The following is a 15943-nucleotide window of genomic DNA, read 5'->3' as shown; positions in this document are numbered from 1 at the left end:
GTGCTGCATTTTGTCCTTTCCCATCTGTTTCGGGCTTTTATGGATCTGGTTGTGATGGTCATGGAGAAGAGAGAATGATTTTAGGCTTGTTGGTTGTGCCTCATGCAATTACACTATATTTAGGAATGGATTTTGTAAAACTCAGATTTTTTTTTTTTTCTTTGCCTTTGTGCTTTTCCTGAGCTTTTGTGGAGAGCAGCCTGGAATTCTGGGTTCCCACAGAGCCTTTCTTTGCAGTGAGAGGAACTAGGCTGGGAGCTTCACTTGGTGCCTTACAGAGCCTTCCTTTTCCCCTGGACACTGCCAGGGATCCAGGGATAGCCACAGCTTCTCTGGGGAGCCTGTGCCAGAGCCTGCCCACCCTCACAGGGAAGGATTTATCTCCTATCAAATCGACACAATTCTTGCAAGTGAGCAAACGAAATATCCAGTGAAAGCTTTTGTAGGTGGAGCTGGCCTGTCTGCCCTCGTGCCTTGCATGACTAAAGCAGAAAGAGGTGGAAATCAGGAGAGATGCTGTCCTTTGGAGAAGAGTGTGTGCAGTATGACCTGGAACAACTGTAGCCTTCTAGGTTTTCAGGGTGGGAATAAGGGGTTTGGCTGGGGAGTTGTTAATAGGCTGTGAATGATTTTTACATCTTGCACAGATCCCCCAGCACCTTGTACATCACTCCACACTTGGAATCTTCAGGGCAGAGAGCATGGCTTTGCCCAAGACCTTTAAATAGCATCTAGTTCTGCACATCCTCAGTGTTTCTGTCCCATTGTGATTGATTTTGTGCCCGTGGTGGGAAGGCAGAGGAGGAGGGATGCTCTTGAAGCTGAAGATGGGAGGCAACTTGTGCAGTGACTAATGCTGAGCTTTATAAATAGCAAGAGGGGAGGTGACCTTGACAAGAGGTCATGGAGGTGGCACAGCAGTGCTGGGAGGGCACGGGGGGATGTGATCAGCAAACAGCCCTGGTGGCAGGCTGGCTGTGCCTGTGCCTCTGTCCTGCTTGTCACCCCCTGAGGGATGAGCAGAGCCACGTGGGGAGCTGGGCTGGCCACACATGGATGTGTGAGTCGTGCCCACCTCCTGTCCCCTGCTCGGGTCAGCACAAAGCTGCCTCTGTGTCTGGGCCAGAGGAAGGCACAGGGCTGTGGGCTCTGGGGACAGCGTGGTGACAGGGTTTGGAGCCACAATGCTGCCCCTGGGATGCTGAGTGCTGATGAGAGTGTCAGGGCAAGGCTGTCCTGGGCTGTCAGCACAGAGCGTGAATGCACACAGACACGGGCAGGAGCTGGCAGGGTTGAGCTGTCTGTGTCCCTGCTGACATTGCTGGGCTCCACCACTCCCCCTGTGCATCAGCTGGATTGAAAAATACAGCCAGCCCTGCTTTTGCAGGCTTCCTTCTGTGGGATGTGTCAAGGAAAAGCTTTTAGGTGGCTGGCTTATCTCCCTAAGCCCAGGCACGCTTTGCTGATGCCAGTGAGGATGTTGCTACTCAGCTGTCACAGCTTTTCCCAGGACCTGAGCCCTGGGAATGCCACCTGTAAGGAAGCAAAGTGTTTCCCCAGGAGAGGGTAGGATTTAATGCCCACACTCCTTGCACACAACTCTGCACTCTCGGGAAAGGTGGGCAAGCTGCAGTCAGACTCCACAGCCCCCTGATGATGCACACAGCAGTGTGTGGGGTGTGGAAAACCTGTGGGATTGAGCACAGCATCCACCTCTGCATCCCTGGGAGTGCTTGAGAGGTTTATAAAGGGAGAGGGGAATACCTATGTTATATATTTTGTGTATACACAAGCTGTATTCTATATTCTTGGGGTTGTGCTGTGCAGGGCCAGAGGTTTGATCTTTTTTTGGATCCCTTCCAGCTCAGGATAGTCCCTGATTCTGTGATGCCCCTTCTGCAGGAGGCATGGAAGTGTTTATTTTATTCCTCATCTGGGACTGTTTTGCAGGCTCCATGGGACGCTGATGAAAAACTGCTTTAGCTTGGCTCAGCTTCAGCTTTGTGGAGGTCTCTGAATTGATTTTCAGGTTGTTCTTGCAGCAGCTCTGTCTCTTTACACTTTAGTCATTCATAAAAACCCAGTCACCTGGGCTGCAGATCATCATCCTCCTGCTTTTGTCCTCACGTGGCTTTCCCAGCAGATAACTCCTGGAACACATTCCTTCTGGTGGTGTGGGAGAAGCTGCACAAGGAAATAAAACTTGCAAACTAATTAAACTTCTTGGTCTTGTTGAGTAACGAGTGGGAGATGTTGGCAGAGCTGGGAACAGCTCTGATTCTTATCCCTCCTCTCAGTAGCCAGAGGACACGGTTAATTATTAAATTGCTTGTTAATGTATCGAAACATCGCCGGGGATTTTAATTTCCTTTTGTTGCTGTTGTCTCTCCTTTGCCTCAGGGCTCTCCCAGGAGCTGATGGATGTGTGGTAGCTGGCTGTGGAGGGGCTGGAAGGAGCATGGTCAAACACCAACCCCTGCAGTACTACGAGCCCCAGCTATGTCTGTCCTGTCTGACCGGGATCTACGGCTGCCGCTGGAAACGGTACCAGCGGTCACATGATGACACCACCAAGGTGAGCAGGGACACCTGCCTGCCACCCCTCCCCTGCCATGCTCCTTGTGTTCAAAGTATTACAGATTTGATTTTATGCCTTTCTTGTTTATTGGCTCGGATGTTTGGTGGGAATTGTTGGCCGTGGCAAGGAGGTCATCCCCGTGTGGTTCATGCAGAGATGGGCACAATGAGGGGGGTGGTGCTCCAGGGGATTGAATGTGCCCAAATCTGTTCATAGTGTGGTAAAGGGGAACACTCTCCTTGTGGTTTTTCACTCCTTGCTCTGTGTCCTGCTGGTTGCAGCACCCTTGGGTGGAGATGCAGGTCCTGTGTTTGTGCAGCATCTCTGCCTTCGTGGTGTGGTTTTAGTGGGAATGGTGGAATTTGGTCCCAGAAGGGACTTGATGATCTTGTCCAACCTTTATGGTTCTGTTCTTGCATGTGACAGGGAGTTTGTAGGCAAGGGAACAGGTTGCCCAGAGCAGCTGTGACTGCCCCTGGATCCCTGGAAGTGTCCAAGGCGAGGCTGGACAGAGCTTGGAGCAGCCTGGGACAGTGGAAGGTGTCCCTGCCCATGATAGGGTGGCACTGGATGGGCTTTGAGGTCCCTTCCAACCCAAACAAACCCTCCTGGGGTTTGATGAAAGGCAGCAGAAGGTGAGAGCAAGCTGAGTGTAAATGGGAAAGCTGTTGGAGGTGACTCTTCCCTCCCCTGGGTAAATACAGATTGTCAGAGCTCTGGCAGAGGGAATCCAGGCAATGAGGCTTGACTTGCACCTCCCCTCTTGTTCTGGGCTGTGAAATGAGGTCGTGTGATGTGTTGATAGGAGAAGTGTGAAAATATTGCTGTCAAAACCACCCTGTTACATCATTTAGATAAGGATTTTATTTTACTGTTCTCCTGTACTCCCATGCTGCCTGGGATGGCTTTTTAAAATGTGCTTACAAGTTAAATTTGGGGGCTTTTTCCTTCTTTAAATCTTATTTCATCTGGAAGTGCTCCCAGGGGACCCTTTGGTTGCCTTTTGAATGCTTAATTTTGCTCTGCTATTGCTTGGCTCCTCTGCTCTGTTTTCAAGTCTATAACCAAGGATCTTTTTGGCTCTGGAGTGTTTTACTCTTGGAAAAGCAGCTGTGAAGGAGCAAACATGGCTGTGTGGCAGATCCTGTGCCAGAAGTGCTCCTGGTTGTGAATTGCAGCCATTGTTGGTGGTGCAGCTTGGCTGTCAATTGGAAAGTCACTGCTTGAGTTTGCACAGCCTAAAACAAATTTCCTTTTGCAAAGTAGGAATGTTGGTGCTGTTTTCCCTCTGCTTGCAGCCTGGCCAGCTCGGGCTGGGTGACCACTTTGAGCCAGCAGAGCATTATAGTTCTTAACTAAAAATTCACAGAAATATTGCCATGAATTTTTCAGTGCTTGTGTTACCAAAAAATATCAGTGGCAGCTTTCCAGGTCTGCTTGGAATTTCCATTGGTTTTAGCTAGTGCTGGAAAGGAATTCATTGTGTTTAAAGGTAGCTGATCCAGGCTTAAAGGTATGTCCAGTCTGAGCTGGTCTTTTTAAAATCTATGTGAGGCCTCAATTTGCACTTTGGTAGAAGAGATGGAGGCAGCAGGAGTAGAAGAAAGCCTGAAATGAGCTGCAGGCTGTGTTATCTGCTGTCTTGTTAAAACATCAGACTCCCCAGAATAAAAGGCTTTCACCCACATTTGGGTCATGACTCAACTTTGCCTCCATGATAGCTTCAGCTGAGGCTGTGAATGTTTGTTGTCTGAATTGTGCTGCACCTCCACAGCCAGAATTTTAATAATTCCTCTCTTTTTCCTTCCCATGTATCCACATCAAGCTTTCTACTCCACATTAAAAATTTACATGAAAATGAGAATTTTAATTGGTCACCTGAGTTCTATGGGTTTTTTTTTAAGAGGCAGCTTGCTGAATTGTCATTATCCTTTGCTTTTCTCTGACCTTTGAGAATGAAGAGAGGAGCTGAAGGCATACAGTCAATATACTCTGATCTCCTTTTAAAATTTTGAACATTTCCAAAATTCCTTTTTTTCTATTGTGGGCCCTCAGCTTTAATGTCAAGATCCCCTTTCACTTTTTTTTTTTTTTTTTTTTTTTTTTTTAATGCCTTTTTAAATGAAAGACACATGAAGGAGGAGAAATGGTCTTGCTGAGATTCAGATCATTATAATCTCTGTAGCTGGTATGAGGAAGGAATTTCTGATCTACCACAGCTCATTCATTACACGTTCAACCAAGGATATTATCAAGTCAGTGCTGGGAAGCATTTTTTATTGCTCCCAAACCCCTGTTGTTTGTACACAAATATCCCACCTTGGAAATCATCCTGGGTGGGAGAGGTGACAAAGATTTCCTGCCAAAGGAAATAGCAATGATGATTTTTTTAATCTACCACCCAGTAAAAAGAAGCCACTTTTATTTACTAGCTGGGCTGAGCAATCAAAGCATGGTCTTTCTTTCTGTCACAAATCTAATCCTCTTCTTAATTGCAAGTTGTCTGAACTATGAGGATGTGGGAGGGGAGATGAGGGGAAATATCCAAGAATGCCTCTCCCTGCCTTTATCTGCTACTGCTCATGTAGCTGCAAATCTATAAATGGTATCCCAACCCCTTCTATGAATTGGGTAGTCCTGTCAGGATTTATGCCCTTCAAGTGAAAGATGTGTGATTCAAGATAGTCCATTTGGTTAAATGCATCACATGACCTCCAACTGAGGCTTCTGGTGGCTTTTTGGGGTCCTTTTGTGCAAAGATAACTGAGGAGCTGTGATCCATCAGCATAATGAATTGCAGTGCTGTGTCTGGGCTGCGTGTATTAATTCACTCTCTGGTGAAATGCTCTTGTAATTCCCGCTTGGCCAGAGCTGGGAAATGACCTGAACAGATGATCTAAGCCACAGGCTTTGAGCTGGGACTTTGTTAGGGCTGATTCCCAAACGGCCAGAGGTCACTGGTCACAGAAATTGCTTGCTTTGCTGAAATCTGCTATTAGAGGATGGGTTAATTTGCTCTTTTCCGTGTGTTTTTCAATTTGTGGGTGTTCCAGGCCTGGGGGCACAGGAGCTTTTAAGGGAAAGAGGCTCTTTCAAGGTTGTTTGATTTGAGGCTGGGCACTGAAGCATTGGATGCTGCATGTTGGATGTGACCAGTGATTCAGAGCTGAGTCCCCATGAATGGATGTGTCCAAACATGTTGTCTTGATGGGCTAAATGCAGGGAAATCCAGTCATTCCATTAAATATCTGTGTTCTTGCCCTATTGTTCCTGAGGGTGCCCCCCTCATTAGAGGGGGTTGGACTAGATGATCTTTAAAGGTCCCTTTCAACCCAAACTATTCTGATTCTAGGATTCCGTTTTCTCCCCATAATGCTTGGAGATGAAAGCAAAACCAGGCTGTGTATAAGGTTTTACACATCACTTAAACATCTTTCAAAATTCACCTTTGAGTCCTTTACTTTACAGAGAGGCTGTGAGGTGGATGATTATTCAAGGAAGCTATTTGAAATCCACGTGACAGCTGAGCCAGGCAGGAATTGCATTTGCTTTGTGTGGTGCTCCAGACAGCCTTTGCAGAGTGTTACTGGTTTTAACTGGGAATTGCATGTTTTGGCCTTCATGAAGGAGCAAGGTCTCTCTTAGGGCAGGATCCTGGACTGGCAAGGAGCAGAGAGATGTTCCAGCCTCAGGAACTGGGATTAACCTGCTCACTCCTCTTTGATTCCACACCCTCACACAGCTTCTGGAAGGGTTGGGATACACCTGCTTGTTCTGTGTCAAAGAGGTTTGAAGCTGGTTTGAAGGATGGGAAATCCCAAGTCCTGGAAACCCCAGGAAAGCCACAGGGTTAGAGTCTTGTGGTGCACCCTAAATATTGCCAGGGTGAGGATGTTTGAGTAATGCTGAATTTCTGGTGTAGTCCTGATAGAGGCAGAATGCCTGTGGGGGAGAGTCTGCAAAACCCATTGACTGTGGGGCCTGGGCTGGGATTATGGGCTCAGACTGGGTGATTAACATGCCCTGGGATTTATAAAGCTTTAGAGGTGTCAAAGGTTTTTTACTGCAGAGCATCTGCAAAACATGGCTTTGGGCTCTGAACAGCCAGCACTGAGCTGAGCTGCAACTGGAGAAAGGGGCAAGGAGTGATTTTTGGTCCCCTAGAGCCAGCCATGTGTTTTACATACCATCTTAATTCCATCCTCCACTATCCCAGGTTGCTCCAAACCCTGTCCAGCCTGGCCTTGGACACTCCTGGGAATCCAGGGGCAGCCACAGCTGCTCTGGGCACCCTGTGCCAGGGTCTGCCCACCCTCCCAGGGAACAATTCCTTCCCCATATCCCACTTCCTCCCCTGCCCTCTGGCAGTTTAAAGCCATTCTCCTCTGTCCTGTTATTCCAGCCCTTGCCCAATGCCCCTCTCTGAAATGATGGTCAGCAGGGAAGGGAGCAACTTGAAAATCCATGAGGTGGGGCTTTCCTGGCATTGGTCACAAGACATTTCAGTCATCTGCCACTTTGCTGTTTGAGGGAGGACTCTGCTGCCTCTGGAGTCTGGGTGGGGATCCAAAGTGCTCGGGTTCCAGGAATGTTTGTGGTTTTAGGAATTGGGAACCTCTGTGCTGCTGACACATCTTATAAACAAAATTGATTAGCAAAGCTGAAAAATATAATGACTCTTCTTCATTGGCTGTGAAGATGATCTGTGATTTTTATTTACTGTCTTGTGTGTTCTTCTGGGAAAGGAAACTTGGATTTAGGAGTGGTTGCAGATTATAGCTTTTTCTCCAGGTTGTTTCCAGAAGAATTATGGAGTGGGATTTCAAGGGTATAACCTGCAGCTGGAAATGTGCTTGTCCATGGCTGGAGCTTTTAGTTGTTTTGGAGTTGTTACTCTTGGTACTCATCTCAACCTTGAAAATTATCCCAATTTTGTTTTGCCTTTGTGCCATGTCTACAGTGAGGTGTTAAAAGAAAAGCTGATGAACCAGTCTGGATCCATCATTTCCACTTGGACGTGCAGTTCTGAGCCTTTGTTTGGCAGATACTTGTTTGCAGATGATGTCAGCAAGCACTTGAGAGTTCAATTGACTTCAGTGAAGTCAAATGAGGCCCTTTCCCAGGGAGAATTATGGAACAAAAAATGAAACAACTGAGCCTTTGCTTGAAGTGTGCACTTGCAGCCTGTGACTCATAGAAATGGGATCAACTATTTTGTGAGCTCTCCTGAAGGCAGTGGTGAAGTCAAGGTTGATTTTGAGGTGACAAAAAGCAGTGCAGCTGACCAACAAGTAAAGTTTGGGTGGCTGTTCAAATAACCATGTTCAAATCATCATGGTTCAAATCATGCCCACCCTCCCAGGGAGCAATTCCTTCCCCAAATCCCATCTAATGATGCCTGGGGGAGAGATGGGTGTTTCTGGTGTTGTTTCCACTGCCCCAGACTGCTCCTTTCACCACAAAGCTTTCGTTCTTGTTCACTGCTGTCCCTTCACATTTGACATTTTTGGATGTGACTTTTTGTGGCCTTTCATGGAAAAAAACCAAACGTGGTTCCTGTAATTCAGAACTTGCTGTGGCGCCTCACTGGTGGCTTTGCTCACCACGCCTGGTTTGTCACCACTCAAACCACCCCACATCCTGAGCAAACCACCCCTCTGCAGCTGTGCCTCCTTGTCTGGGTGCTTTCCTTCCCCAAAACACTCAAGAGCCTCAGGTTGTATCAGAAATGGGGCTGTAGCTGAGCAGTATCTGGAAAGGATCTCTCATTTCACTGCTTTTTTTTTTTTTTTTTTTTCCCCTTGAGGTTGGTGCAGAATTACTCGGTGTGTGTTTGCAGGTTTTAGTAGCTGTGTGCTCAAGTCTGACCAAACTGTTTTGCTGCTGTTGTCTGTAGCCATCAGGGATTCCTGCTTCTGCAGCCAGAAGTGAGGGATAAACAGCAAAAGGCAAAGTGGAACCTCTGATGGACCAATGTCTGGTGTGTGCTGGGCTGGAAACACCCAAGTTTTTGTGTGATGAGCCAACTTGAGCATTTAAATTTCCTCCCAGGATGGCTGATTGTTTATTTTCTTTACCTAGCGCTTCACCCTTGAGATTTACAAAACAGTAATGAATAAATAAGGCAAGCTTCTGCCTCCTCTCCAGAGGGATGCTGGCTCTGGACACTCAGCTGCTGCTGGGCCTTGTGGCTTCATTTGGCTTCTCTCTGGCTGTGCACTGAACCCATTTAAATCTCTCTTAGGGAAAAAATAGGTAAATCCCTTCCATATGTCTGGGTTTAGAAAAATACATGATTTCTTTGACTTGCACAAAGCATCCCCTTGTCTGGCAGATACAGGAACAAGTGCACCCTTGTTTCTGGGAAGCCAAGCCCTAACCTCATGCTGGTAAATCTGACATGTCCCACTGTTTCAGACAGGCTCTGTTGATGTCAGCTGTGCCTGTGGAGGCTGGGGAAGACCCTGATTTTATCAATTTTCCCCTTGAAAGAGAGGCACTTCAGTTTTGCCTTGCTCTAATTCCTTTTTTATTCTAGGCCTTCAGGTCACTGGGTTGCCACCAAAGCTGGGGCAGAAAGCCTTTGGCACATTAGCCCATTCAGTGGCTTTTGTTACCAGATGTGTCTTTGCCCTCTGCACCATCCTGTGGGATAAATAACTCTGTGTTTTGAGGGGCAGCACTTTGTGGAGCAGAATGTGAGCACTCAGCTGGGTCAGGCTGCAGGTCCAGCTGCCCCATGTGCTGTCTGTGCACAGGGATGGGCTTGGGGGGACAGGGGGCCTGCTCTGCTCTGGGCTCCTTCCTTCTCTCTCCTGCCTCTGGCCATCTGGGATGATGCAGGTTGGATATCAGGAGGGAATTCTGCTGTTCACAATGCCCATGGCACTGAAAGTCCCTCCCAACCCAGCCCAGTGTGGGATTCTGTGAAAGAGAATTTTAATGAACTGATGTCCATCAGTTTGCCTGAAGAGTGACTGGAGAAACCCCTCCAATTCAATAGATAAAATTTGACAAGTATCTTAATTGGAAAAAAGAGATGTTTTCTAGTGAGGTTGCTTTGGGTGGGCACATGGACTTCTTAGAGAAATAAAAAGGCATTGCAGTTATTCCTGAGCACATTCCCTTTGAGAAATGGAGAATTGGAGATAGTTCCAGGGACCCCCTCCCTTTCATTGTATTTTCCCATTCTTTTTCATTTAGGATATTGTTCAGCTGCTTTGAGTCTTTTGTAGGACTCAGGCAGAGCTTACCTGCTTGGGAGTAGAAATTAATTCACAATCATCACCTTTTGGGCTGTATTTTTCCTCAGTTTCTGCTGTTGTTGGTTAAACATTTTTATTGGTTGGTTGTTTTTGTTTATTTTGTGATAAACTGGCCCCAGATGGATAAGTAAAAAATTGTTTTTCCTGCTTTCTTTGAGTTGGACAACTTATGATTGTGGAATGTGGGAATTAATTTGAAAGAAAAGTGGTTCTGAAGTTACAGTTAATTTTCAGCAACAGCAGCTGTTGAAAACTGGGGTTGCTACTGCTTCAAACTTTATTGCTGGTCATGTGATAGGAGGATTTTGGGATGGGGCCAGTCTGCCCTCTCCAAATATATTATAAACCAAATGGGAGGTGGCTTGGTGTGTTGTATAAAAGGAAACAGAGAAAATCAAATAAAAAAAATCCTTCTGCTCAGCCTGGTCTGAAACAGCACCAAAAATTTAAAGCTACTTTTGCTTTTATTTTGGCATCTTAGTACCAGTTTCACTGGAATGAGCTCACAGGGCTGAACAAAGGAATAGCTGGAAAATTAATTTCTTTGGGATTGAAGACTAGTTCTGTTCAGAGTTGTCTTTTGCTGGAGTGAGCCTCTTGTTATGCTTCCAGAGTTTTAATTGTCTTCAGTGGGAATAACTAATGAATAGATTGATGTGACTGTGGTATTTACTTTCACAAGTTTCAGATTTGCAACAGTTCTTAATTAGAAAGCAATACCTAAAGGGGCATCAAGAGAGCTGGAGAGGGACTTCGGGCAAGAGCCTGCAGTGCCAGGACACAGGGAATGGCTTCCCACTGGCAATGGAAATAGGTGGGATTTTGGGGAGGAATTCTTGGCTGTGAGGGTGGGGGGGGACCTCGGACAGGATGCCCAGGTGAAAAATTAGGATTAGAAATTCTGCAAGTAACTGCTATAGGAGCCAATCAGTCACCTATAAAAAGGTCAAGCCTCCTCAGGGGCCACTTGGAATGGTTTCCAGAGCCTGGATTTGAAAGCAAAGCAGCTAAAGCTGCAGAGAACACCCTGCAACACCCCCAAATTAGCTGTGGTTGCTGATGGCATCAGCCCCAGTGCCTCACCTCCAGAGCAGTGGGCAGTGGTTGGTGCTGTCAGGAAGCCTCAGGGACCAGGGAGAAGGGTGATTCCAGGGATTCAGAATTCCTCAGTGGTGACACCAGCAAGGTCTCTTCCATCCCAGTCCATTCTGTGGTTATATGAAATGCTAATCTCAGTGTGTTTTGGGTTCATTTTTAATTTCTGCTTTTTCCTTGCTCTCACTTTCCCCCTCACCTCCTTTCCTGTTTCCATCTCAGACCTGCTGCCAGAGCAGCCCAAAATGAGCTGCACTGGGGGCAACTGGCAGGAGAGGGAACTGGGAGCTGTTTTCTGGCCCTGGCTCTGTTGTACATCTTTGCACAAGCCCTTCCTGAGAGGGGGATGTGCAGTCAGGACACTCAATCTCATTTCCAGCTAGAACAGAGCTGGTTCAGTGGGGTCAGAGGAACTAATGAGGGGTGTTTCCCTTGGGATTCTGTACCAGCACTCCATCCTTGGAGATAAATGTGTGCTGGGAAAAGGGGGTTGTAATTCAGCAGAGTGACATGGCAGCCTGGACATCTCTTGAGAGCATCATAATTCAGGCAGCAGAGCAGTCAGAGCAGCTTTGCCTTTCCTGTCCCCACTTCTGGAATGTGGGCAGAGCTGATGCAATGGATTTGTTGTGATTTCAACCCCCCAAGCACTGGTTTGAGTGTAGGATAATGCTCTCAATTCAACAACCCACATGCTGAACTGTCACCACTTCTTGGGTGATACAAAACCAAGTGTTTGCATTTGGTGGTTCTTTTCAGCCCAAGTTCCTTATTCAGTTTTCTGGATGGGTTTTGGATTTGCCACTGTGTGCTGGTTTTTGTAATATTTGGTATTACTCTGGGGTTTTTTTTGTTTTGTTTTAATTGTACTAAAAGCCCTGAATGATGGCTGTGATGACATGAATTAAACACAAGGCCCTTTCCTCACCAATCTTTGGCTTTAAAGGTGTCAATTTAATATTTCTTTTTCATGTCAGTGACTGGCATTTTACACTTAAAATTACACTTTCAATCCCCCTCCAGGGCCTAAAGGGGCTCCAGGAGAGCTGGAGAGGGACTGGGGACAGGGCATGGAGGGACAGGGAATGGCTTCCACTGCCAGAGGGCAGGGATGGGTGGGATTTTGGGAAGGAATTCCTCCCTGGGAGGGTGGGCAGGGCTGGCACAGGTGCCCAGAGCAGCTGTGGCTGCCCCTGGATCCCTGGAAGTGCCCAAGACCAGGCTGGATGTTGGGGCTTGGAGTAGCCTGGGATAGTGGAAGGTGTCCCTGCTCATTGCTGGGGAAATTTGACTAGATGGGCTTTAAAAGGTCCCCTAGAACCTCAAACTATTGTATGATTCCATGATTCTCAGTCCTTTTTCTAGAAAATCCTGAGACATTCAGGAAAACACTTTTTTTCTGCTTTTGGAAACAGAGCTTTCCTGGGCTGAACTTTTTCCTTCAAAGCAGATCTATGTGAGAACATTAAAGCAGCTTCAGCTGGGAAAAAGTGATGGAAAAGTGACCCAGGCCACACAGAGCTGTCAGGATGTTTTAAGGTATTAAATCAACTGACAACTGCTGCTAAACAATTATATTTTGCAACAGGGTTAGAGTTTAGCAGTTCTTTGCCCTCTCTGTCTGGGTGTGATTCATGACTTAATACACTGCCTGTGCTCCCAAATGGTTTTCCTTATCAATTACCACTTCTTCTGCAGCCTGTCATTTCATGGAAGCTGCCCACAGTGGCATCCCAAGGGAATGCATTTGTCTCTGGGGCTGCCAGCAGTGATGGATGGGCTCACCTCCAGTCAGGTGCTGCCTCAAAATGCTCCTGTGCCTCCCTTCAGGATGGTGCTGGGCAGGAACATCCATCCTGATGGATGGGGCAGTCTGGCACTGCAGGGGGTGTGGGCTGGAGGGAATTTCTGGTTGCTTTTCTGAGCCCTTTTTGGGCTTGTTCCTCTGCTGTGCACGAGATGCTCTTGGATCTGTTTCATTCTCAAGCCTTGCACCCCTTCTGATTATTAGAGGGCTTGCAAAGCACTACAGGACAGCTTTGGAAATGAAGAGTTGTGTTCCTCTCCCTCTTTCTGGCTTGTCTCCAAATGGGAGTAGTCATTTTACCCCTGAGATGCTGCTGCTCTTACCTGTGCTTTGTAAATGGATCCCAGCACCAAGCTGGATATTGCTCCCCAGGGAGAATCAGGGAAGCATCTGCTGGTGCTGGCACATTAAGTGGTTATGAGCACTAAAACAGCTTTATGAGAAGCCAGTACTCAGCTTCTTATTAGCACCGTGCCTCTGTGGCTTGAAAACAAATTAAATTGGAGATTTTCAACACTTGCAACCAATGTTTAAAGCTATTAAAGAGGTAAAAAGCTGAAATGGCTCTGAAGCCTCCATTACAATTTCACCACTGATTGAAGGGGTTTCCAGAGGTGGCAATAATGATTTTTAAAGCTGATTCTGGGCTTGCCTTCTTTAGAAGCCTGCAGGGAAGTTGAGTGGGGTGGATGTTGTCCAGGAGAAAGTCCTGCCAGCCTTGGTGCTGCAGTGCTCTGTGGGGATGGACACAGGTGAGGGGACAATGACTTTGATGCCTCCAGGGTGTCTGAGGACAGAAAAGGCAACAGGAAGAAAAGAAACTCTCCAGTTTCTCCACTTCTGCATTGCTTCCACCAGCATGGGCTGGTTCAACAGCTAATCTTGCCCCAAGTGAACTTTTTTCTTCCTTTTTTCCCCCCATTTCTTGGCAGTAAAATGATTCATGGCACTTTGTGCTTTTTATTTAATTGGCACACAAATCTTTCCCTCCCTTTTTAACCTGCTATGTTTTTCTTTCTCTTTCTGGGATCTCCTTTTTTTTTTTTTCTCTTTGCTTGAAAGGAAAGAAATAGCCAAAATCCCTTTTCTGAGAGCTGCAGTAACACCAGACTGCTCAAAGGCAACTCAGATATTTCTTCTGCACCAGAGCTGGCTGAGGACAAGGAGTTCTTGTCCTCTTGTTCCTGATGATGCTGATTAAAAGACAACACCAGACTAAGAAAGGGATTTTATTCTGCTCTGCTTTGAGATCTATAAAGAAAATATCTGGGTGACTTTCATGGTGCTTCTCAGAAACAGGCAGAGTATGTTCTTTCTGCTGTTTGTGTTTTTTCTATTTTATTTTTTTTTTCCTGATTTGCTTTTTCAAGACTGACTTGATCAGAGGCTGCTGGGTGTTAAAATTGGGTGGGAATTCCTGGTGGAGAACAGAAAATTAAAATTTCAGATATCATTGCTTCCACTGGACGTGTTTTGTCCTCCTTGGAGCAAGTTAAAGTTTGAGGATGCCTTCAGAATCAGGAGATGCCTTAAATTACATCTAGTTACCTCTGAAAAAATGGTGGAAAATGGATATTTTCTGAATTATGGTGCATTTTTAATGGGGGTCTTGATCTTGGCAGGCTCCACCTTCTACAAACACCTCAGGAAGGAGTTAGTAAGGAAATAAAAAACAAATGCTGGACATATTTTGGGGAAAAATAATTCAATTCATGCACTGCCCAATTTTTGGACTCTCACCTTGCTTGTGGGGTTGGGAAGAAATGCTTTTTGCACTGGTGGAAAAGAGGCTTGGAGTTTAATAATTCATGTATGCACATCTTGAGCTTTGTTTAAACACTTGTCTGTCATCACAGCACTGGCTTGAAGTAAGATTAGGGTTTCCTTTCCTTGGCTTCCCAAAATTTTGCTTAAGGAGGACTTCAGCTCTATTATTAAGCCATGTTTACTATGTAGGGACATTGACAAGAAAAGCCTGTGAAATCAATCACGTGCTACTTGGGTGTGTGGTTTTTATTGGTTAGAACTTTTTACAGTGGATTTGTTTTCATATAAGTTGGTGGGAGGAGGATGATTTAAATATGAATTTAGTTCTTTCCAGTGGTAGGAAAGGAGTCCTGTGTAGCTGTGTGCTGTCACTGCTGCCTGCAAAATTGCTGCTATTTATCCTCCTCGGGGTCCTGTTGCAGTCAAATTCCAGATGTCAGAGTTTGCTGGGGTTTAAAAATGATTTTAATTTTCTCAGAGGTCTGGAGAGGGTGTCAGGATTGATTTGCTGTCCGTGAACAATGACTTTGGTTTTGTGTCCTCTGAGCATGAAAGACAAACTCAGGGTCACTGTTTATCTCTTCAGAGGCTTTGTGAATATTGAAAACCAACGTGTCCAGATCAGTCTCCTCTTGGAAATGCTGCTTTTCCAGAGAAGGCTGCTGGGGAAAATAGGATGGGTTGGGTTATCCTGATGCAATTGCTTTTTGTCTGTAACAAATGCCTGTAGTGGCATCAACCTGAGCAGGAAATATTTTTTAATTGTTTTCAGGCCTCACAAAGAGGCTGTGAATCCCTGAAAAATCCCAGATTTTCCCTGTTCCTGAACTGCAGGGTAGGGGGAAAAATAAAATAAGGATGCTTAGATATTGTGTGATTGTTGATTGTAATGATTCCTCTGGAAAAGCTGTCTGGTGGTGAAAATCCCAGCAGAGAAAGGTAATTTGGTTTTAAAAGATGCTGTTGGAGGGAAGATTCACAGGCAGCAGGATTCTTGTAAAATTAAAGCACAGCCTCAGTGTAATGAAGAATAAAAGAATGTGTCACTGTTTATGGCATTATGGTAATTCTGCTTCCAAAGCACATCTTTAATTTGTACCTTGCTCCAGTTGTTGACTCTAATTTATAATCCAATAAACCTATAGATTGTTGCTCAAGGCAGGCCAGACCTAATAATTTCAGAGCAGTTTATTAAGCTCAGTAACATCTAAGGTGCAATTGCTTTTATGGGCTTATTTATCCCATATGGGAGCACCTGGTTTTTTCCAGGGTGCTGCTGTGTCCTGAATCCATGGCTGATTGCTCTTGATGGGGAAATTGTTCTGCCCAGTGGTGATTGGAGTTGTTTTCCAACACCTCTGCCCCATGGCAGGAGTTGGGAGTTGGTTTTCCAACCCAAACAATTCTGTGATTTTGTTTGTAAGCCCTGCT

The 15943-nt window shown here is 46.0% G+C and overlaps 1 protein-coding gene across 1 annotated transcript in view; it reads left to right on the top strand.

Annotated features, from left to right (window-relative positions):
* GDPD5 (glycerophosphodiester phosphodiesterase domain containing 5) overlaps positions 1 to 15943 on the top strand; it is a 96670-nt gene that overhangs the window by 38295 nt on the left and 42432 nt on the right. Inside the window, exon 2 of the mRNA XM_079321474.1 lies at positions 2401 to 2575. Coding sequence (XP_079177600.1) covers positions 2459 to 2575 — 117 coding nt within the window. The 5' untranslated portion in view covers positions 2401 to 2458. The remainder of the gene's footprint in view (positions 1 to 2400; positions 2576 to 15943) is intronic.

The sequence above is a fragment of the Erithacus rubecula genome (assembly GCF_903797595.1).
Source record: "Erithacus rubecula genome assembly, chromosome: 1".
In the NCBI taxonomy this organism is placed as follows: Eukaryota; Metazoa; Chordata; class Aves; order Passeriformes; family Muscicapidae; genus Erithacus; species Erithacus rubecula.
Note: the sequence above shows the minus strand (reverse complement) of the source record. Positions and strands in the feature narration are given on the sequence as shown.